This window comes from Salvia miltiorrhiza, chromosome 8 (genome assembly GCF_028751815.1).
Source record: "Salvia miltiorrhiza cultivar Shanhuang (shh) chromosome 8, IMPLAD_Smil_shh, whole genome shotgun sequence".
In the NCBI taxonomy this organism is placed as follows: Eukaryota; Viridiplantae; Streptophyta; class Magnoliopsida; order Lamiales; family Lamiaceae; genus Salvia; species Salvia miltiorrhiza.
Window position 1 is genome coordinate 14,259,740 of NC_080394.1, and position 24,404 is coordinate 14,284,143.

General features: G+C 38.9%; 4 protein-coding genes across 5 annotated transcripts; 2 read left to right on the plus strand and 2 right to left on the minus strand.

Annotated features, from left to right (window-relative positions):
• The first annotated feature begins 2,457 nt into the window (after positions 1–2,457).
• LOC131001246 (nuclear transport factor 2-like) lies at positions 2,458–7,253 on the plus strand. Its single transcript, XM_057927582.1, has 9 exons — positions 2,458–2,887; positions 3,733–3,867; positions 4,496–4,802; positions 4,884–5,149; positions 5,234–5,414; positions 5,536–5,657; positions 5,731–5,796; positions 6,314–6,395; positions 6,813–7,253. The coding sequence occupies exons 1-9, from the start codon at positions 2,849–2,851 to the stop codon at positions 7,028–7,030; spliced, it is 1,416 nt and encodes a 471-aa protein (XP_057783565.1). The 5' UTR covers positions 2,458–2,848; the 3' UTR covers positions 7,031–7,253.
• Positions 7,254–7,497: 244 nt separating this feature from the next.
• Positions 7,498–8,773, minus strand: LOC131001248 (DNA damage-repair/toleration protein DRT102). The gene has a single exon (XM_057927583.1). It carries the CDS (start codon positions 8,488–8,490, stop codon positions 7,552–7,554), a length of 939 nt encoding a protein of 312 aa, XP_057783566.1. The 5' UTR covers positions 8,491–8,773; the 3' UTR covers positions 7,498–7,551.
• A 6,628-nt stretch (positions 8,774–15,401) lies between these two features.
• On the plus strand, positions 15,402–17,164 carry LOC131001250 (uncharacterized). Its single transcript, XM_057927586.1, has 2 exons — positions 15,402–15,995; positions 16,078–17,164. Exons 1-2 carry the CDS (start codon positions 15,579–15,581, stop codon positions 16,999–17,001), a joined length of 1,341 nt encoding a protein of 446 aa, XP_057783569.1. The 5' UTR covers positions 15,402–15,578; the 3' UTR covers positions 17,002–17,164.
• Positions 17,165–17,332: 168 nt separating this feature from the next.
• LOC131001249 (3-isopropylmalate dehydratase large subunit, chloroplastic-like) lies at positions 17,333–21,942 on the minus strand. Of its 2 annotated transcripts, none has more exons than XM_057927584.1 (15): positions 21,596–21,942; positions 21,081–21,224; positions 20,831–21,001; positions 20,536–20,688; positions 20,385–20,453; positions 20,138–20,254; positions 19,871–19,945; positions 19,697–19,774; positions 19,508–19,603; positions 19,241–19,290; positions 18,908–18,962; positions 18,141–18,272; positions 17,997–18,044; positions 17,726–17,884; positions 17,333–17,603 (listed from the first exon to the last, which is right to left on the minus strand). In XM_057927584.1, the coding sequence occupies exons 1-15, from the start codon at positions 21,641–21,643 to the stop codon at positions 17,463–17,465; spliced, it is 1,536 nt and encodes a 511-aa protein (XP_057783567.1). In that variant the 5' UTR covers positions 21,644–21,942; the 3' UTR covers positions 17,333–17,462. The 2 variants fall into 2 exon arrangements, with proteins under 2 accessions (XP_057783567.1, XP_057783568.1); XM_057927585.1 differs by having other exon boundaries at positions 21,081–21,221; positions 21,596–21,840.
• Between the last annotated feature and the right edge of the window lie 2,462 nt (positions 21,943–24,404).

Sequence of the window (24,404 nt, forward strand, 5' to 3'; positions counted from 1 at the left end):
CACAAATCACTCATGATAAAAATGGACCCATATTATACTTACATATATTTAATTAATTTTTAAAAATATGTGTCATTCTTCGATGAGTATTCATTTTGTGGACGGGGGGAGTACTTATTAATTATTGAGTTACTAAAATAATAGAAATGTGAAAAGCAATACAAAAATGAAAGAAGAAATCTATATAATATGGAGTATAAAAGATGAGTTTTATCCCTCCATTTTCTCTCTTCTCTATTTTTTCACTAATTTTTTTTTATGTATTTTAATTCTTTTCTAAATATTGTCACATTTGATTCATGAAAAAAATTCAATATGCATTTTAAATTTAATATAGTATCAAAGTCATGAAAAATGAATTTAAAACGAATAAGTTACGAAAAAAATAAAATTTAAAATATTTTATTTTTTCTCTTTATTAAAATATTAGTACAATTTTTTATTTATGTTTGTGTATGAAAATATTTATTTATTTATTATAACATGTAATACTCTATTATAATATCCATATAATATATAAAAGAGGAGTTTTTTGCCTCCATTTTCTCCCTCTTTTTTCTCTCTCTCTTCTCCTACTTATTTTTTCACTATTTTTTTTATGTATTTTAATTCTTTTCTAAATATTGTCACATTTGATTCATGAAAAAAATTCAATATGCATTTTAAATTTAATATAGAATCAAAGTCATGAAAAATGAATTTAAAACGAATAAGTTAGAAAAAAAAAAAATTTAAAATATTTTATTTATGTTTGTGTATAAAAATATTTATTTATTTATTATAACATGTAATACTCTATTATAATAATAATGTGTAATGCTAATTTTTATTATCGATTTTTTTAAATTTATTTAATTTAATTATCATTATGCTTTATACAAAGTAAAAATTTATATATTCAAATTCAGAATTTTATTGAGTAATTGATGTAGATTATTTTTTATATTTTTAAAATATATTTTATGTTTATTTATACTTTAATTTTAGGGGTAATTGCCTGTAAATTCATAACGTTTACACCGAATTGGTTTTTGCACCTTTTTTTATTTTTCTACTTTTAAATACCTAACCTTTCGTTTTTGTCTCGAATTTATCCGGTGATCGGTTTTCTCTCATGTCGGCGCCGAAATTGACATTGTGGCAGCCGGAATAGATGAGGTGGCAGTCGGAATTGACACCTAAACATAACTTTTACATGTGGTAAAAAAAAATTTTAAAAAAGAAGAAAAAAATTTCCAACTCATCATCTTCCCAACCTAATTCACCTCTCCTCCATTCCCCCACCCGCCGGCGCCGCCCACCGCCACCACACGCCGGCGCTGGCCACCCCTCCCCCATCCCCAGACCCATCGGCCCCTCTCCCAAATCCCCAGATCCCGTCTGCCCCTCCCCAATCCCCAACCCGCCGCCGCCCATGCCGCCACCATCGCCGACACCACCCCACACCGTTCTCACCACATTCGCAAGCACAGACGGCGCGCAAAGGCCAACGATTCGTGCCCTAGATCCCAGATCGCGGCAGTGCACAAAGGGCAACAATTCGTGCCCTAGATCCCCAATTCTCCACCAATTCGCGCCGCCCCCTGCTACGCCACCACCACCATCACCAGCACCACCAACAGGCCGGTACCCGCCGCCCCTTGCCACCGTCGCCTACACTAGAGATCGCCATGAAATCGCTGCTCGATTTCACCAAGAGCCGAGGGGTCAGGATTTGAAGGCGAATTTGTCGTGCAGGGCTCGATTTCACCAAATCGCCATGAAATTGCCGATTTCAGAGGCTAGACCAGGGGAGGGAGAGGGCTGACGAGGCCTGGGAAGGGGAAAGGGGGCGGCGAGATCAGGGGAGGGAGAGGGCTGACGGGGTCTGGGGAGGGGGAAGGCCGACGAGTTTTGGGAATGGGGAAGGGGCGGCGCGTGGCGGGTGCCGCCCTGGTGGCAGGCGGCGGCGGCGACGGGTGGGGAAAGGGGAAGGTAGGGTTTGGGAGTTGGGGAGGTTAGGGAAGATGAGGTGGTGGATTTCTTTTATTATTTTTTTTCAAGTGTTTTTCCACATGTAATAATTGTGCTTATGTGTCAATTTCCGGCTGCCACCTTATCTATTCCGGCTGTCATAGTGTTATTTCCGACGCCGGCATGAGAAAAAATCGATCACCGGATAAATTCAAGACAAAAACGAAAGGTTAAGTATTTAAAAGTAGAAAAATAAAAAAAGGTGTAAAAACCAATTCGGTGTAAATGTTAGGAATTTACAGGCAATTACCCCTTAATTTTATTTAATATTTATATTTATTTATTTAAATTATTATTTAATTTTGATATTTAATTTTATTTAAATTATTACTTAATTTTGATGTTCATCATGGATAGCATGAAAGGGTGAAAAAAGAGAAGGGCATAAACAAAACAAAACAAAAGCAATAGCAATAGTGGTCAAGTGTGTGGGGTTTATATCGAACTCAGACTCTCGTACAAAATCAGTGGTCTTTCTTTACGTTAATACTCGCGCTTTATATACAACGCTGCGTGTGTGTGTATATAAACAAAAACCCATAAATCGCACGCACGCACGCACACACACACACACACACAATATCCAACCCCTACAGCGCGCGCGCACACACACACACACAGACACTTATCAGTAGTACCACAACTTAGAGCAACTGTACTGCGTGTCTGTGAGTGTGTGTTCATGGTTGAATTTGACGAAGGGGGCTAATGTGAATTGCCGAAACTGGATGCCCGTTCGAATTGATTGGATTTGATTTTTCATCTTTTATAGATCTTGGTGATTGGGGTTTCTAGATCTGGGGTTTCTCGTTTGAATCTGGGTTTTTATCTCGCGATGGCTACGGCTTATCCTGTGTCCGTCACCGCAGCCCAGGTTCTATTTCTCTCTCTAAACCCTTACGCCTATTGCTTATATGTTATCTGCGTCTTCTGGTGCTCTATGGTGTTTGTGTGTGGATATGGTGGCTCTGTAGCAGCATTTGAAAGGTTTAGAGCAGTGGACAACTGGAGGAGCATGCGGTGCAATATCAGATTGCCCCGTCTGAATTTCAGTGCCTCTTCTTCTTAATAAATGCTTTTGGATGCATGTACACATGTGGCTTTATGTTTGAAATATCTCGACGAGTTTGCTTGCTTCCGCGTTTCCGCCATATATATCTCTCTAGCTCTGGATTTTGCTACGAAAATTGGTATTTATTGTATTTCTGTGGGTAGACTGTTGGGGGCATTGTTTTGGTTGTCTTTATGTATGCCACAACGGTCTCACCAGTGTATTTTGTAGATTTGGCTTTGTTATGCAATCGGTCATAATGCATTTAAGGCTATGTTGCACAAATGAAGATAACTTTTGCCCTTAGGTTACTCTTTCGGGGGAATGTGTTGGTTTTAGTATCATGCAGTAGAAGAAAGTACCCGGTTTAGCAGCTGATTTTCTGAATACAGAGAAAAAGAATCTTTTGTATTGACTTATTCTCAAGGGTTGTAGACACAAACCAATTCCATTACTTGTTGTTTGATTTATTTCTCAATTGTGTGCAATTGTATACATATGCAGATACACAGTTATGTTGTCCATTGTATCTTTCTGTTTCTTTAAGTCTGGTTTTTCACCCATGTTCCATCTATTAGGACTGTAGAAGAAATTACTCGAAGTAATTAGATCATATATGTGTGATTGATGGATATTGTTCAATTGTTGTTCATTGTTTTTTTTTTTAGGTGGGTACATACTTTGTTGGACAATACTATCAGATGTTACAGAATCAGCCGGATTTTGTGCATCAGTTTTACAGTGATTCTAGCACCATGCTTCGAATTGAAGGAAACATACGAGAAACTGCTTGTGCTATGCTGGTAATTTTTGTGAATCTTGTATCATGTCCCTATTAAAAATTGGAGTAGTTAATTTATCTTTGCACTAATTGATAACTCAAAATTATGATGCGTGTAATCCTGTTTTCATATGATTCTGATCTATTAATGTTAACATTCAGTCTTGGTTTTTATCTATCATCATAAGTGGATTTATCCCTTTACTTCTATCAATTTACTGCATAACTCTTTTCTAAAACAACAATGTGTTGTCAAAATGCATTAGACATGAGATTATATCTCTGCAGGCTTGGCATAATTATTGAGTCATTGACATTCCAAAGATAAAATAAAGATGCCAACACAATCTACACGACTTATAGTATTTCTGATTATATGTTATGGATTCTAAATATCACAGTGTATCTGATATCTTATGGTAAGTTATTAGTTAAATCTTTTAATTTGCATAGAGATTGGTACTCTGTCCCTTTCTCTAACTGTTTGTGGTTACTGGATGATCTCTGGTAAGCACGTTATTAAAATGCTCAAACCCAACTGGTCACACGACGCATCACTTTTTTTGAATTACTGGTGTAATATTCTTGCAGCTTTAATTTATTGTTGTGTAACTAAATCCATGTTAAACCCTCCACTTGAATCTTTGCAGCAAATTCATCAACTTGTCATGTCGCTGAGTTATACAGGAATAGAAATTAAGACTGCACATTCCTTAGAATCTTGGAATGGCGGTGTTCTAGTGATGGTTTCGGGTTCTGTTCATTTAAAGGGTTACAATGGGAGGAAGAAGTTTGTGGAGACCTTTTTCCTAGCACCTCAGGAAAAAGGATATTTTGTTTTGAATGATATTTTCCACTATGTTGACGAAGAACTAGCTCTGCAGCATCCAATTGCCTATTTACCTCAGGGCAATCTTGATCAGAAGATCCATTCTCCAACTATAGTTCGAGAGCAAGGTTCAGTTTTTCAAGTCTGCTAGAAACTAAAAAGTACCATCAAGTAATTACCTGATGTTATATGTTTGTATACTTTTGCAGTGTCGAATTACGTGATGGATGGGGATATCCAGTCTAGGGAGTTCACAGCTCCTGCAAAGATTGAAGAGAATGGTCCTATTAATAGCTATAACTATCAAGAGGAACATATACAACAAGTCTCCGAAACAGAAAAGATCCTTGAGGAGAACTTTGTAGTTCACTCGAATGGTTCACTTCAGGGAACAATGAACTCTGTACCTGACCATTTCTCGCCACCTGTTGAAGAGCCTGCCATGGAGCCACAAAAACATACATATGCTTCTATAGTATGTTATCACGTCTAAGTCTCACAAGTCTTGCATTTGTTCAAAATAAGTGCAAACTCATTATATCTCTATTATTATCTGTAGTTACAGGTTAAGGGGCAGTCTGCTCCAGCAGTGATTTCTCAACCTTCATTTAACAAGCCCACTACTCCAGATTGGCAACATGGGCCAGAAATCCCTAGCCAGCCATCAGTTGCATCATCAAACCAAATTGAAAGGTCTGGAACTGAAACCTTTGAAGAAACAATAGCTATGGAAGACGAAGGTGATTCTAAAGTTCAAATTCATGTTTTCCTTTTCTGGGAATTAAGCCTATGGTAGTAAGTATTTATTTTCTTGTGACTGTACTAATGTCAACTGGTTATATATTCCTATTTCTTCTACAGTTGAAGTCAAGTCAGTGTACGTAAGAAATGTGCCTACCACAATGTCTGCTTCTGAAATTGGGGAGGAATTTAAGAGGTTTGGAAAGCTGAGGCCAGATGGTGTAGCCATTAGAACCCGAAAGGTATTTTTCTGGCTTGCTTTTTGTCCTTCATTTCTTTTCAAGTTGATATCTAAATTCTATTGCATTTGTGCAGGATATAGATGTATGCTATGCTTTTGTTGAATTTGAAGATATCTCTGGGGTGCAGAATGCAATTAAGGTTTGAATATTTGCTGTTATTTATCTCCTTTGGTTTGGAACTACAGAGACCATAACCTTTTCTGCCAGTGCCCTGTTTTGAATGCTTCAAATTGGTGCAAAGATTTTAATGGGTTTGAGGTTTTCAATTGAACTTGAATTTTAACTTTCACAGTTCACACTACTAGTAAGCCAAAGTTTAGTCATTGGATTGATGTGGACTAGATGATTCTTAGAAAGGAAACATTTTCCATAGACATCTGAAGTAGTAATTGGCAAAGACAACATTATTGGTTTGGCTGCTCTCTTCTCTCAAACTGTAGCAACATATACAAAACTTGTACGGGTGCACTGGCTTTGCTTTTATCCTATTGTGGATTGAACTAGTTTGTAATACTCATCACACACACACACATATATATATATGTATGTATGTATGTATGTATGTATGTATGTATGTATTCTCTTGTAAAGTAATTAATTTATAATGACCTTTATATGGTCTCTCCACTTAGTTCTGATGCACTTTGTCTTTTCAGGCATCTGTGGTTAATATTGGTGGATACGAACTCTACATTGAAGGACGGAGACCTAACAGAAACAACTCCATTCGAGGCGGAAGTATGTATTAATTCCATCTAATACTAATCTTTATTTGACTGGAACTTCTTGACCGTCATATTCAGTGTATACGCATTATCTTTCATAATTTTTGTGTTTGTTGTTTTTGATGCTTTGAAACAAGTCAAGTTCATAGCTGCCAGCTATAGTGTCTGATGTGCTCTTGACTGCTATTATACCACTGAAGGCTGCCAGCTGAACTCCAAAATTGTCTTCTGCTTAAGAAATTGTTTGATAGCTAGACACTATAGCGGATAGTATTTAGAATTCGAACTTTATTCTCATAAGGCCATTTTTAGCTCAGAACTTGAATTGGACTCGTGTGGAGTGAAGTCGAATATCCTTGAAATATTTGCTAATTTGCTTGTGATGGCCACCCAGAAGTATGCTTGATCATGACTGAATTGTTTTGAATAGGAGCAAGGGGTAGAGGCAGGATTAGCTACCAGGTAGAAGGAACAAGAGGGCGGTTTGGAGGGCGTGGTTTCAGCAGCAGGGTGAGTAATCAAGACGGGTTTGAGCGTCCTTACAGCAGACCGAGGGGCAATGGTTTCTATAGGCAAGCTCCTCGGCAAGAAAGGCCCTACGCCACCAGCCAACAAGGATCGTCCAACGGGCACCACTATTCAGAATAACTTGCCATTTTGCAGCTGAGGGATTCCTGTCTCAAGACAAGTAATTTTGGAGCATTACCTTTGCGGTTATAGTTTTTCATCTCCTTTTCTTTTAATTTTACATAATTTAAGAAAGCAAATTAATTAGATATGCTGGAACAGGATCGTGACAATATATGCTCATTGCTATCCATTTGTTATTATTATTATTATTAATATTATTTTTTCTGGGTTACTGATGAAATGGCTATTTAGGATTTCTGTTTATTTTGTTTAATTTTACAGCTTTTAATTATTTAATGGCTGTACTCTAGGCTGTTTATTACATATATAAAAGCCGAGCAGTTGATAGAATTACAAAAATGTGATTTGCCACTCACAAAACATTCCATCTTTAACATATTCATTTTTCATTACAGTAAAATATGCTATAAATGAAAGATGGTAAGAGATTGAATGCAAATTCAACGAGAAAATGTAACAGAACGTGATAAAATTCATTTTATTTTATTTATGAAAATGGAGGCACAAGATCTTGATACTCAAATTTTGATCTGAGCATCAATTGCGGCATTTGCAGCAGCAAGATCTTCATCGAGAAACAAGTCCCAATGGCCATCCCACTTGATGAAGAACTCAGTATCCTCGAAATATTTAACTCTGTGCACATCCCCCGCCGGCGTGAACAGATAATCTCCATCCACCAAATCATACTTCTCCTTCTTCGTCAGATTCCACACGCACTTTTTCCCTTTCGTCACCACCAAATCGTGCCCGAACGTGTGATGGTGCGCCGGCTCCACGCTGCCCGCCTTGAACCTAACGATCGCTGACGTCGGCGTCTCCCTCAGAATTATCATCGATCCTCCAGGCATCACGTCCACGGGCGTGAAATCCTTCTCCTGCCGACATTTCGCCACAGAGCATATGAAGCACGGCGGATCCACTGCAGGAGTGTTCTCGCCGCCGATTTTCGCCATCTCCTCGACGGATCCGTCCAGGAACGACTGGATCTCGTCGGGCCACGGATTGGAGCCGGAGGCGGGGCAGGGCGACTTGAAGGGAGTGTTGAGGAAAGTGGTGAGGATCTCAGCGGCGACTTCCGGCGCCGTTGACATGCCGGAGACGGCGAGGACGTTGCAGTTGTTGATGGATCGGGCGTTTAGGGCTTCGGCCGGGGTGAGGCAAGTGGCGGCGTAGACTCCGGGAAATTTGTTGGCGAATATGGCGACGCCGACGCCGGTGCCGCACGCCACCAGGCCGCGGGTTTCGATGGTGGAGTTGGTCTTGGCGGCTTCGCTGACGCGGCGGCCGATTTCCTCGCCAACGGAGTAATATTTGGAGGTTCCGAGGTCTTCGACTTCAATCTTGAGGGAGCGGAGCTGCGCGACCAGCGCGTCCTTGATGCTGCAGCCGAAGTCGTCGGCTCCGGCTATGATTTTGATAGGGCTGTTGGTGGCAGTCGGATCGATCTGCGCCATGGCTGGAGCTTTAGTCACCACTACCACTAACTGAGCTCTTCGGAAATGCAATTTGCAAATAGATAAGGCCAGCAGATGAAGAATCTATATAATATCCAAATGTCCACATTGAATGACTGTAGCAATCCGCCGATCACTGATTATTTATAAAATTTCATATAACAAATCATTTAAAAATTACTTCATCTGTTTCAACTTTTAGTATCTATATTTCTTTTTTTAAATGTTCCATATTTTTATTAGTATTTATTTTTAGTGTTTAGTAAAAGTAAGTGAAACCATTGCTACACTTTCATTATTTTAACACTCATATAAAAAGTGAGACTTTTATTCCACTCATAATACATACAATCACTTTATTAAAATATGTGTCACTCTCAATTGAATACTAAAAATTGGGACAGAGTGATTATATATTTCTTCCGTCACATTACAAATATCTCATTATTTTTAGATACGACGATTAAGAAATATATCAAAAGTAGATAAAAGTTACTCCCTCCGTCCCGTGAAGCTTGAGCAATTTCTTAACGGCACGAATTTTAAGGAGTTAGTATTATTTTGTGAGTTAAGTGTGGTAGGTGAAAAAATGAAAAAAATGAAGGAAGGGAAAAAAATTGTTATATAAGGAAAGTACTCGAGCTTCGCGGAACAACCCAAAAAAAAATATTGCTCAAGTTTTTCGGGACAAAAAAAGTATTTAAATATTAGGTATAGAAAAAAAATATATTATAAAAAAATGAATGATATATTTTTAATTAAATATCCTATTATAAAAAGTGAGATTTGTAATGATACGGAGGAAGTAATAAATTAATTTTAATGAGTTAGTACTCCTTTTCAACCAGTATTTATAAAAAAGTCAATTTGTGCAAAACTTTGTCTGCTATGAGCATTAATTTTCAAATTATCTCTTGATACAAGCTTATCTTATAACTGTGTATTTTGTTTATTTATTATTTAGGGAATCATATTTTAGCCAATAATATATAATAATAGAAAATTATATTTATATGCATAAATATATAGAAATAGTAGTCCTTTTGTGTTTAAATGATTTTAATATTGTTATTAATACAATTACATATTTTTATTACGGGAACAATAAAGAAAATATTGAAAAAATTTCTATATTTTGATTAGATATCAAAACTCCGATGATAGTAGTCAATTAATGTAGTTTAGATTAGAACTCATTTGTTCGGAAACTTACTTGTTTTGATAATCTATGAGAAGAACATCGAAATGTATGTAGTATATAGTGAATAATGGCTCTTAAAACTTAAGGAGTATATTGCTTTGATCCGAGAAAAATGAACACCTCCCCTTTAACAATGAGTCATGATTTTTTATTTATACTACTCTATCTGTCCCTTAAATAATTTTTTATATATTTTTTTTTTGAAATATTTCTTAAATAAGTTTCTATCTCAAAATGCTCACCATTAATAATACTTTATTTGTTCTTATTTTTCAACCTTTCACCATTTTCAATAGTAATTATAATAGGGTTAATTGCCGTAAAAACTATATACTTTTTCGATTTTCGGTTTTTTTCCATGACAAAAAAACTCTGAACTGAAATACATTAATTGGAAAATTAATTGCAATTTTTCCCCGCGTCTACTTTTTCCCCAAATTGAATCCGAGGTGGCAATCGGATTTCCGGCGTGTCATCGCCGAGAATTGAACGAGACGACGCCGTTTTAATTTTGATTAAACGATGCCGTTTCATGGTTGTTTGGCAGTTGAATTACAAAATCTGAAATTATGATTTGGGAAACATTTGGAGTCACGATTAGGGTTCGTCGAGCAAAATGTCCCAAAACCTAACTGGAAGCTCGAATTCAGGAGCTTTGCAACCGCTTGCACAATGTGGATGTGGTATACCAACCGTCCTTCGTGTATCTCACACCGAGAAAAATCTGTTTCGGCGATTCCTTTGTTGTAGAAATGTAAAGGTTGGTGTTTTTTTGCATATTTGTGTTTTGGGTTGATCTTGTTGATAATTAAGTAGTATTATAGGGCGATTGTGGCATGTAGAAGTGGGTGGATCCTGAACTATCGCCGTATTACAAGACCACTGTACTGAGGTTGAAAGCTCTCGCCGAGAACGGTGTAGCTGGAGATGGAATTTCCGATGGGTTGTGTCTTGTTAAATCAAATGATGGAGAATCAATTTGTGTTGATGAAGTGAAGACTAATCTGACAAAATTGGAGAATGCCACGAAGAATCTTGAATGGAAGATCCGAGCTTTATTGGTTTTGTGTGTAGCTTGTGTTATGGTTGTTTATTTTGCCTAATGCAATTCAATGTAATAGTTATGCCAACAACATTGTTTTGATAATCAATGGAAATGAAATGTTGGTTTGTTTGAAATGTTGTTGTTCATGATCATTGAAAATGGAAATGAAATGTTGGTTTGTAGATCTTAATGGCTCAAAATCTGGAAATGGAATTCCCTGCTCAAAATACACAATTTGTAGATCTTAATGGCTCGAAATCTGGAAATGGAATGACACCAAAAATCTGCTCAAAATGTAGTTCTTAATGCAGAGCAAAAAACTGGAAATGGAATGCACAATAAAGTGAATAATTCATATCTCCAAAATGTGAAATTCATACACAAAAAAGTATTCACTGAACAACTTCAAAAAAAAATCAAGTTTGTTCACAAATGCAAACTGAAATACACAACCTTCAGTATACAACTTCACAAAAAAACAAGTTTGTTTACATATTTCAAAAGCATCAGTTCAAACTTCAATCTTGACCATCTCCTGGAGCTCTAGCAACACTTTCTTTAGTTGTTACCACATTAGTATTTCTTCTTGGTCTTCCCCTGCCTCTGCCTCTAGTTGGAGGTTGAGAGGTGCTTCCTCGAGTGACTCTACTCCCTTGGAAATATACATTTCCAGTTGCTAAGTTCGTGTACACTCCAACTCATTTCTTGGAGAAATTTATTTCCCTCGAAATGGTGGCAGCTGTAGCACTACTTTGAGCTTGGGATGGTGCTTGGTTTGGTGCTTGGGAGGTTGTGGGCTTGTCCTTCCTCTTTTCTTCTGTGTAAATAAGAGTGCAAAAAGTTAAGAAATTGTTGTATGTAATTGAAACAATTATGCAGAAACAGAATGCTACCTTGTCAGGTTTAGACATCTCAACTTTTTCATTCTTGCCAGTCTTTGATAGGGGTGAGCAAAATATCCGAAATCCGAATATCCGATCCGAACCAAACCGAATTTTAAAATTTGGTTCGGATTTTTCGGATTTTCGGATCGGATCGGATTGAATTTTAAGTAAATTTCGGATTTTCGGATCGGATCGGATTGGCACCTTAAAAATCCGAAAAAATCCGAAATCCGAATTATATTATAATATAATTAATATTATAATATTATAAATAAATATATATAATTATTAGTTTTTAAATAGTTAAATATTTCTAAATTCTAACCCTATACTCCCATTTTGGTTGATTATAATTAATGGCTTGTTAATTATGACCTTAATTTGATTGTAATTATCTAATATGTTAGGTTGACATCTATTTCGGATTTTTCGGATTTTTTCGGTTTTCGGATTTTTTTTTGACATTTCGAATTTTTTTTTCACATTTCGGATTTTTCGGTTCGGATCGGATTTTATCCGAAATTTTTCGGATTTTCGGATTCGGATTTTCGGATAATACGGTTCGGATCGGATTGAATTTTAGGAAAATTTCGGATTTTCGGATCGGATCGGATCAGGCAAAAATCCGATCCGAAATCCGAATGCTCACCCCTAGTCTTTGAGTTATGACCTTCCATGCCATAGTTCTTGCATACTCTGAAATATTCCCACTGACCTCTAACTCATTGAAATTTATTTCTGGGTCATCAATGTGACTAAAGACAGGATCTTTTTCTCTTATCTTCCTCCTACTCTCCTTTAACTTCTTCCTACTCTCCTTTAACTCACCATCTCCTGAATTTGTGTCACCTAAACTGACATCAGTATCCTCACCACCCTCACTCTCTACAGGAACATAGACATCATCCTCACCACCCTCACTCTCTTCCCCATTAGGCCATTACAATTGTCTATCAAGATCTCATCAAGGTCCCTGCCCTCACACTCCCTAGTTACATTTTCAAATTCTCTATGTTCCGCACTAACACCAGAGATATCCCCACCCTCAATGAAAACATCTACGTGCCTGTAATCATCACTAACATCACTCAACATCGACATGACTCCTTTATCATCTACAATCTCTTCCTTAATGCTATTATTCAGTTTCACATACCACAAGCCCTTTCAGTTTTTTATACCAAGCTTATCTACTTCATCCTTGAGGTCAAAATATCCAAATAAATCTAATTCTAATCCTTACCTCCCAGCTGCAAAACCTCCAACATAGCAATCGATTCCATCCTTACCGCCATTGAGCTCTTCAAATTGACCTCCATAGTAGAGGAATAGGTCGAAGGTAGAGCTGCAAAAAAGGGGGGAAACAACAATAAACACTCTTCACCAACCAAAGCAAGTAATAAAGAATTCAATGTGGCCCTACATGTTTGCCATCACACCAACGACCGAGAGAGAATGGAATACTTTGAGGGACCACCACCAATACACTGTATACTTACAAATTCACTTGGTCAATGGTAAAAAGAAGAAGCTTGGTCAAGATAGGAGAAGAATCTCTGAATAATCGAAAAAGCCAGCAGGAATTAGGTGAAATATCAGGGTTTTTCGATTTAGGATTGTGAAAGAGAGGGTTTTCGTTGATTTAGGATAAAATTAGGGTAAGAGGTGAGGTGGAAATTTCTGTTTATGTGGCTTCCTAGTCATTAATTTATTTTGACAGATGGAATGAATTATGCCACGTTTAATCGGAGCTACACCGGAGCTCGCCGGGAAGTGGACGCGGGGGAAAATTGCAATTAATTTTCCAATTTATGTATTTCATTTCAGATTTATTTTGTCATGGGAAAAACCCAAAAATCGAAAAAGTATATGGTTTTTGCGGCAATTAACCCATTATAAAATATTTTCACCACTTTCAACACTAATTATTACATTTTTTTCTCCACTACTAATACACTTAACAACTTTTCCTTAAAACTCGTGCCGCCCCCTACTAAAAAGTTATTGAGGGGACTGAGGGAGTATTTCACATAATAAGGGCAATTTTATCCTTCTAAATGTTCACATACGCAACATGTATTTAAAATAGTTACAATGGGAATTTAGACAAATTCATCGAATAACTAACAATTTGTCTTCTTGCACGACATGGCTGCCTTTTACAATCTACGTATTTTCCGTGAAAGATCGCCAGTTGTGACAACTCAGGATTGACGTTTATGATTGGTAATTCTTCATGTTGATGAGAGATAATAAAAGTTCAGGTGCTGTAAGAAGGTTATTGTACCATTACTTTCATCTTTTTTTACAGCAGTCCTGTGATATACAGTGCTGCAAAGAGGTGCAACACAATAGCAACAATAGTAACGAATTATATAAAAGTGACCTTTACTCTCTTCAACAGATGTATCCATTTAAACCACAAATCAACCCTCATCAACACAATATAAGTGTATATTGGTCACAAAGGATACTATTTCCACAATTTTATTAATATGGATAAAATTTCTTTTTACTATATGGTTTTGGCTAAAATAGAATGTTGCCTCTTTATTTATTGAAATTATAATTTTCTTCCATGATAATTGAGTTAATATTTAATTCATATATAAAAAGAAATATAAAAATAGTTTGCATGTGTTGCATGAGTCCAAATACTAGTTTCTTTAAGGAAAAATTGCATCTAAATACACAAACTTTGTTCAAAATCCATATTTGACGCGAAGTTAGGATTTTACAATTAAATACACCAACTTTGTAAGTTATTCAATTTTGACGCTGATTTCATTATCCCCAAATTTTAAAATGACGTGGATCCTACGTGGCTCGCTGGCACACGCCTTCTAGTTCGCCGAAAAAATAACAAAACGACGTCGTTTTCTTTTACATGAAGAAACATTTTCGTTTTATAGTTTAGTTGTATTAATTCACATGAACCCTAAGTTCTTAATTTAACAATCGATCTCTCATTCGGACGGAGGTGGAGATGAGGGAATAATCGAGGAAGAAAAGCGTGGAGGCGACGACAAAGAAGAGATCCAGCGGGAGAGGGAGGAGCGACGTGGCGTTGGAGAGGAGGAGGGCGAGGGCGAGGAGGAGAAAGGCGAAGAGCAAGGCGGCTGATTGGAGAGAGGTGAAGAGGTGGACGACGGTGCGACCTTTGACGAGTGGATCGTCGTTGGAGGAGATGATGAGTTGGTGGATGATGATGAGGCAGAGGATGATGAAGTAGAGTTGCAGATGCCGCCATCAGTGGTGGTGGTGGTGGTGGGCGGCGGCGGCGGTGAAGGGAGAGGATGGTAAGGTTTGGCGATGAGAAGATCTGGTAGATTAGAGCTGTCATTTCAACAAACTTATTCGAGATTTGCTGCAGCTGATGCGAATTAATTGAACAAAAATGGCGGATGTGTTCATCTACTAGAATCGCGTCATTGAGATTTAGGTGTAGCGGTAACTTAGCAATTTATTTAACAAAACGACGTTATTTTGTTTCACTATAATACGACGTTGTCGTTTTATTTCCACGCGAGATACTTAACTTGACACGTATGCGCCATGTCATTTTTTCCGATCACCAGAAATGAAATTGGTGTTAAAATTGAATAATGTACAAAGTTGATGTATTATTTAATTGTAAAATCCTATATTTGCATCAAATATAAATTTTAAACAAAGTTTGTGCATGTAGTTTTTCCTTTCTTTTAAAGACCAAAAAACTACTATATTTTAAAACATTGAAATAAAAGAAATCCATTCGAACTCAGTAAAGAAAATTAAGAAAAAGTGCATACACCAATTCAATCTTACAGAATCTCTTTAGTTTTGATTATATGTTATATATACATAAGCAACATTAGTAAAATTATTTAATACTATAAACATAGAGAATTGAACGTAGGGACGGTGAAATAGTGAATTAACTGGGAGCACTAAAAATCCCGTAATTCCCCCTTATTTCATGTGGTCCATTCCCATTACAAAGCCTGAGGTTCAATTCCTTGTGCTTTGTTTCCCGCCGCGGAACAACATGGCGGCAGCGGCGTTGAAAGCGTACCAGCTGCTGGAGGTGAACCTCATCTCGGCGCAGGATCTGGAGCCGCTCACCAAGAAGATGCGGACCTACTGCAAATCATGGGTCCATCCCAACAGGAAGCTCACGTCTTGCGTCGACACGGACGGCGCCCACAACCCCACGTGGAACGACAAGTTCGTTTTCAGGGTTAACGACGACTTCCTCCGTCATGATTCCTCCGCCGTCATGATCGAGATCTACACCAACCACTGGTTCAAAGACGCCCTCGTCGGCACCGTCAGGCTCCTCGTCGGAAACCTCTTCCCCGCCCCCAACGTCGGCATGCGCTTCATCGCCCTTCAGGCCAGTCTTCTCTCCCTTTTATCCATCAAACATGAAACATGCATGCATAAATAGATTCTCTCTTCATTCCGATTAATTTCAGGTGCGGCGGCCGTCCGGGCGCCCGCAGGGAATTCTGAACATCGGCGTGGCGTTGCTGGACGGGTGTCTCCGGAGCATGCCGATGTACAAAGGGTGCAGTTCGGCAGTTGGATATCGCGACCTCATGCTCGATCTCCCGACAAATCTTGAACAAGGCAACAACGACGCCGGGCCTATGCTGCTCCGCTCAAGAAGCGAGCGCAGCATCTACTCCTCCATGGTCGCCGGGAAGCCCTTAGCTAAAAGCAGCTCCATCCTCAGCATTTCCGAACCAATGGAGTCCTTCACCATAACTACTAAAGGGAAGGGAAAAGCGAGCTCTGCCATCAACGCTGCAGAGCTCATAGAAAAGCCAAACAAAAAAGGCAAGGCGTCTTCAGTTCTTAGTGATTCCGTCTTCAGCAAGACCTCCAGCTTCAAACAAAAGGCTGTTTTGGACAACAACAAACCAGTTGCTAATGACCAAGTTGTTTCCATTGGCAAGCCTCTTCAATTAGTCGCTGGAGGGCCCCACAAGCGAGGCGGCTCTATTCTGTCCGCCTCTGAGATCGGGCCCTCAGTGTCTGAAGTGGCGGCCGCCATGCTGACGGCCGAGAGGAGATACCCTCTAGCTGAAAACGAAAGCTCCATCCTCGACGGATGGAGCTTGGACGAGAGCACAGAAGGGCTCAAGTCGAAGCTGCAGAGGTGGAGGACGGAGCTGCCGCCCTTGTATGATCATCACGGTTACTCTTCCACCAGCGACAAATCCTCAGCTCACACTCGTAGCCGCAGCGACACTTCCACGGGCCTCTTCTCCTGCTTCGGGAACATCTGCGGCTACGAGTGCCAGTGCATCATAGGTCAGCCACCCAGCCCGCAGCGGAGGAGGAGCCGCGGAAGCAGGTTTAGCTCTGTTGGCAGCCCATCATCGTCACTGCTTTGAGACTACGTCGAATACAGCAGTTGAACAAATTCAGTGAATAGGCATTGCTACTGTTTTTTCTAAATTTCTTTTTTCTTTTTTCGTGTTCTGCATAACATTATTTATGTTGTTTTAGTGTAAATTGTAATAAATTCTTTTGTTTTTACAACCTTTTTCAAAATCTGTCTCTTGTTTGCTTGCTGCTGCAATGTCGAAACCTTGCTCTTCTTTCTTAACTAGACAAATATATCTTTGTCAATGGAGAATGTAAATTGCTGTACATATGCAGCAATTCATGATGAAAATGCATCTTACAAAGTATATGTTATGCTACTAATATGGGATCAGAAAATGAGTACGGGTCAAGTTTATTCACACATACAATAACTTATACGAGTTAATTACAAGTACCAAGCACATTAAAGCTACAATTTGCCTCAGCAATATCATAAAGTGGGCGAAGCTTCAACTAACTAGAAAATTTAGAGCAAAAATTCTCTAGGATCAGTGACAAAACCAGTTAGTGCAGATGCTGCAGCTGTATAAGGGGAAGCTAGATAAACCTGCCCTTCTTTATGCCCCATACGACCGGGGAAATTCCTATTCGTCGTTGAAACGCACACCTAAACATTATCATTGATACAAAGCAGTCAATAGGTAACTCAGAAACTGTTGCATTCTCAAATAAGTTGTTACAACTACCAATCTATTCATTTCAGTAGGAAAAGGAAACAGTGCAACTTGCCTGAGGCTCGTTGATGCGTGCATAGGTGTCTCTCGGTCCTCCCATGCAAGCACCACAAGTGGGGCTTGCCGGAGTATCACAACCAGCTTCTTCGAAAATCTGTGAGCAAGTTTTTCCACCTGATTCTGGGACTGGAAGGCTATATACATCCATCCAGACCTGAAAACACACTCTTTTGAGACGCATAGATGAACGTTTTAAATTTAATTTCAAATGTTTTGTATGAAAGTATGAAACAAGTATCATCAAGGAGCAGTTGCTTGAAACATACCTTCTGTGTTGCGGGAACAAGAAATGTTGGGACTTTGACTTTTTTTCCCTGATACCAATCATGTTAGGCAAATGATTGTATTAGTTAGAGAATGGTATTTTTGTAAATAGTATCCAACCAAAAAGCAAAAGAGAATTTTCTTACCGAAGCAAGAAAAACTTTGGCAGCAGCCATGAAATCCTCTGTCTTTCCACCAGTACAAGATCCAATATACACTCTGTCAATTTTCACGTGTCTGCATTCTCTTGCTAATGCACGGTTGTCCGGTGAGTGAGGCTGGGAAAGAAATGATACGAAATAAGTCAATGATTGAATAATGAGCTGCAATGCTCATCGTTAACATTGAACCCAACAGTGGAGGATAACAAACTATAAGCTGCAAAAACTTAGGACATATTATGCACGTAAAAGGAAGACTTGTCATACTTTCTCTACACAGTCTATCACCTGAAACCATGTCTGATTTTGTTAAAGAACAAGGGTTACAGATGCATGGTTAGTTCTCAAAAAATAAATAATTAAGGGAACTAATTCAGCAGACAAAGATCAAGTGAAGATCAGCAGAACAAATCAGCAGGAAAACCTTAAGGAAGATTACCGGTGAAGATTGTGGATCTTTGTTCAGCTTAAATCTTGGATCATTAATTATTTATTTTATCATGGTTTTAATATGTACATGGATCTTTAATTATGACTGTAATCAGTTTAATTAACCGCAGGGAAAGATCACCAATTTTGTAGGACAAGGCTCTCTTTCTCTTTCAATAGCTCTTAAACTCCATCATATTTTCTTACAATTAGTAAACTCTGCTATAAAGTATCCATGTATTTGGGATACTCTTATGGCTAACAGCCTAACACTTTTCAAAGTATTAAAAGATTTCAGGTGGTTGCAAGTTGCAACTGCTTACCTTGGCCACCAAGGGCTCCAACTTTGATATGTCAAAGCTGTACTCTGAGAGAAATCTATTCAAGAGAGAGAGAGAGAGAGCTGTTAGCATAAATTTACATTTATCTCAAACCAAGTCACATGATGCGGCAGAACGATCCAAAAAGTGTTACACAAATTTTTCTCGATAAAAAGTGAATGAGATCAACAAATGAAACGTAGATTAATATCAAACCAGAGTAGAACATGTGATACAGTACATGCATGGGACCTTTCACACAAAACAGATTTTACCAAAAGCAGGTAAGAACAAATAGTTATGACAAACTTGCATATGAATGTGATCAAAGCCTACCTTGCTTGTCCATCACTATAAACTGGTTCATATGGCACTGATGTCTTGTCCTAAGAAGCAAAAGGGGGGGGAGTTTTATTAGTATCAATAATACTTAATAAATAAAACAAAAGCCACATGCTTGCTCGACCACAGACACACACCAAAAATTTTGAAAAATAAAATACAAGGACACCGTAAAATATTAGTAGGAGTTATATAGTGACTGAAAAAACGCGTTTGAGAGAGACAGATACTACGGAGTATATCAAAGTTGTGCCACACTACCTGAAGATAGTAGTAGGTTGTAGTATCAGCAGGGACAACACCGTTCTTTCCCCCAGCTTCAATAACCATGTTGCACAATGTCATTCTGTCTTCCATCTTTGAAGAAGAAACACAGCCAATAAAAGGACACATTAATGGCTCATAAGACATATAATTAACGTACCAATAAATCGTGAGAGGTAAACATACAGTCAAGCTTTCAACAGTAGAGCCAACAAATTCCATTGCTTTGTATCTTGCACCAGCCACAGAAATTTCACCAATAATCTACACAACAATAACAAAGTCCGAAGGCATTGTAACTCTACATAATAATAAGCATGCACATCATTTCTGTATCTGGTACATGCAACATATACTTACTTGCAGAATCAAGTCTTTCGCAAGCACATAATCAGGCATTTCACCATCTAATATGAATCTCAGAGTTGGGGGCACCTGGAAATGGATTGATGCAAAAAATACACTTATTACTCATGAAATTAGAATAATGATATCAATTGGCTTATATTCAAGCAATAACTTACTAATTTTGGAACTACCCTCACCTAATTCCTAGAGTATATTAGTAAACTACTACCAAGAAAAAGAAAAGAAACAGAAGCAAAAAAATTTAAGCATTGGATGTACCTTAAGCAAAAGCTTTCCAGTACCTAGCACAAAACCTGCATCAGTAATTCCAATTCCAGTAGCGAACTGACCAAATGCTCCAGCAGTGCATGTGTGTGAGTCTGTTCCCAGTAAGACCTATAAGAACAACAAATGCCGTAATAACAATTCTCAACAACAATGCAAAAGGTGGGAAGAATAGAGAATACAAAAAAAATATAGGAAATTAAAGGAAACTGACATAGTATGAGAAACACTAAATTCTAACCTCTCCAGGTCTGCAGTGGCCTTCTTGAGCAAGAGCGATATGGCACACACCTTTGTAATCTGGATTGGCCTGTATGTCAAGCAAACAAGATTCAGTCTCTTTTATATTTAGATATGTACAGAAACTGGAATCCGAGTATCCAGTTGGCAACCTTGAAATCTGCAAGATCTTTAATATCATAGAAGTACTTAATATTTTGTTCAATACAGAATTCCCTCAAGGTGTCCACGTTACGGTTTGCTAGTTCATCAGTTGTAAATATGTAATGATCGGGAATGACTACAACTTTTTCACGATCCCACACCTGCACATGTAGGAACGAGGAAAGGAGACCTCAGTCATATATTACTCATTGGCTTCGCCAGAAATCTCTATCAGTCTCTTTTTGTTATCATACCACATCTTCAACTCATAAACCAAATACATATCTGTGCTTTACAAAATACCTTTGCATTTTCTCCAAACTCTCTCTTGAAAACCCCAAAGGCGGCAGGGCCACATACATCATGAGTCATCAGAACATCCACATTGGCCCATACATTGTCACCAGGGCTCAATTGCGTTTTCTCTGAAGCTCTTGCAAGTAGCTTTTCTGTCATTGTCATTCCAGTCTTCACCTGAAAATTAAAAAAATTAAAATCAAAATATTCACCAAAAACTTGCTATAAATCAACAACCGCAAAATCTTAAATTTACCGTGCCAGTTGTGGAAGGCTCGCGCTTGGACTGCTGAGGAGTGATCACAGACACTATCTTTTTGGAGGCATGTTTCTTGGTAGCCGCCGCCGAAATTCGAAGTGAAGACGCCTGTGAACATGAAGCTGAAAAGCTAACATTCTTCTGCCCATACAGAAAAAAAAAAAAAAAAAATAGTTTAAGGAAATGTGAGTTGATGGTCGGTCGGTAAATGTTTCTCCCACAACATTGCAGGAGAACAACTCAATAAAAACTAAAAATATATTGTGTGAAACTTGATTCCAGAAACCAGTCCAAGACATTAAACATATAAAAACTAAAAATATATTGTGTGAAACTTGATTCCAGAAACCAGTCCAAGACATTAAACATAGTTTCATAATCATAGAATTTCTCAGATTGGATATTAAACAACACTTACCTCAAACAAATCCCGAAACCACATCACACACACACCACGAATACTAAAATACATATATAAAAAATAAAAACTCTGTTTTGACTGAGATGAATACCTTTTGTAGGATTGGCGATAAGGTTGGGGCGACAGGAGAAGAAGCCATGCTTCAGAGTGTAAGGCGATTTGTGCGTTTTAGTGACTAAAACAGACTGACATTTGATCTGATGTTTGAATACAAATTTGCTTTGTCTATCTCTCTCTTTTCATTTTTTTTTTTAGAGTTTTATTCTTTGTCATATTCGTGGCGGCTTCACTGTAGTTCACTTGAGCTTGTTGTATACGTGAAAAATTGGTAAGTTTGATTTGATCTGCTCATTAGAATTACACTATTTAATGGTTTCTAACTCATATTTGGTTGTCAGATTATACACGCGACTGTCCAAATACAAAGTTTCTAACCAGTCTCCGCTTCACAACCGAGCAATATAGAAACTTTTATATTATTAAATTGAGATTATTATAAAAAGAAAAAGAAAAAAGCCTTTGAAAGCACAAGAATGCAGACTAGAGGCCCGAGACTCGAAAAGGAGCTCGTCAAACAGGAAACAAAGCAAAAAGCACTCTAAAATCCATTCAAAAAAACACCTAATAATAAATAAAATCGTCCATCTCCATGTCCTCCGACCAACGGCCTTTGGCGATATTATTCATAACACGCAAACTAGCACTTCTGCTATGATCAATGACGAAGTCCCTCGGCTTCTGACCCATTTCCTCTCCGCATTTCTGAGGCGACTTTTTATGCTATCTTCCTGAGTCTGTGGAACGCTGCGGACGCTCCATACCCTTTGGAGGACGTCCCCGTCGCTTAGGCGGTGCTTGCTCAAACAAGCATTTGCATTCCTTGGCTAACCTGCGCCTCTAACCGACTGATACGACTATCAATATCTTCTGGAGCAGGAGTGTGCGGTCTTGCTTTGCCCACCCAAATCATACCATCCAGTTTTTAGCCTGCTGACCAACCAACTCTCCAGCTTGCTCAGAATTTCGAGCTCATCCAAAACAGCAGCAGCCGTACAATCTCAGTCGATCCCCAGTCGGCCTCTCCATCTCAATATCCTCGTCCACCTCGTCCTCACTACCAGTCGGCTTATCAATATTAATCAAAGCACTAAAAGAGTTTTGTATCTGCACCCCCTGATCTTGGTACTCAGCCAACTTCTGCTCCAAATTCTGAATCTTAGCAGATCGTGAACTCTGCTGTTGCTGCTGCAAATTAGATCCATGGCCCAAATTCGAATCCTCCCCTTTAGTTAGACTCTGAATAGGAGACGAAATTTCTCTACCCACCGCAGCCTCCGCCCTATTCTGGGACGACTTCGGCTGTCCAAGGGCATTTGCCGAGAAGAAGAAAATGAGCGCACCCTCCGCCTCCTGCACAGTGCTGTCCTCCAACTCCTTACCATGAATAATGCTTCTGACCCCCGTAGCTTGCCAAGTCTTCTTAGGAAGCGTAGGCGGCGTGGCCTTAGCTTTCTGTCTACGACGACACGTATCCTGAGAATGTCCAGTGATCTTGCATTTGAAACAGAAAAGTGGCAAATTCTCATAACTAAACTCAACATTAAAAGCATGATTGTCTCCAACAATAAGCAAATATTCACGCAACGGCAACGACATATCAACTTCCACTAGAATACGAGCAAAATTCCCAACTTGACGATGAGCCGTGGCGCCGTCAAGTTTTATCGGCGTCCCTATAGCGTGCCCAATGCCCGTTAAGAAGTCGGGTGCCAATACTCAATAGGTAAATAATAAATTCTAACCCATACTGAAGCAAGAGAAGACACCTCTTTGTAAGGATCGAAATTTGTAGTCCAATTGCGAATACGAAGAACTCCTCTCGATAATTCCCACGCAAGCTGTGCCTTAGCTATTTTCTGATCTTCTTCATTCCCAAACTGAATAGTAAAATACCCCTTCCCATAGGAATGAGATTCCAGGCAGCCGAAGGATTCCAAACTTTTTGCAGTTCATTCTTAATTTCTGGCAATGGGAGCGGTTTATCACCCGTCCTTAACAGCAGTCGTCCAATGACAGCAAATTGAAATTCATCCACCTGCTGAAGAAGAATATCACGAGGAACAACAATCGAGCAATCCCCCATTAAACGTTGGACGAACAGCATGAAACCCATGCGTGGCCACATCGGGTTGACGGGGGAAGCGCGGAGCAATCGCATCCGCATAGGAGGTCACTGGAGCTTTCCCTGCTCGAACGTTTTCTGAATCATCTCCAGATCTACTGACATTGAGCAGCGGTGCTGCGGCGGAACAGTAAAAGCCGGAGTAATGCCGTCAGAGGCGGCAGCTATGACATTAGGGTTATTCCGCAGGTGTGAAGAAGAAGAGTTTTCACGAGAAATTGAACCGAGCCTTGCTTGAGCGGAGTTGGGGCTGGAGAAGTTGTTGGAAACCGGCGGTAGCCGGAGAGAGACCGATCGTAACCGGCCATCAGAAGTTGACGGCGGCGTGAATAGGGTTAGGGTTTGGGGGGCGCATCTTTTCTGAATCTTTTGGTATGGTGTTCAACATTAGATATCACGAATATAGAAACTTTTATATTGAAAGAGTAAAACGGGAATATGAATAGAATCACCGTGGAAGATAAATCTCTCTAAATTAGTACATCTACAATTAGAGATGGTAAAATGGGCTGGGCTGGGAGCCCGTGGACTCAAGTATTTGGTCTTGTTTTGTTGAAATGCAACTTAGAAATGGGATCGGTTAGAAGTGGATATTTCAAGTGTCTTTCCTCTGGTATCCTCTGCTCAACGGCTAGCCCCCATTTTACTCAGTATAGCTCCTCACATAAAATAATAATATTCTCTTTGTCCCACGAATTTTGATACGTATTTTTTTTTG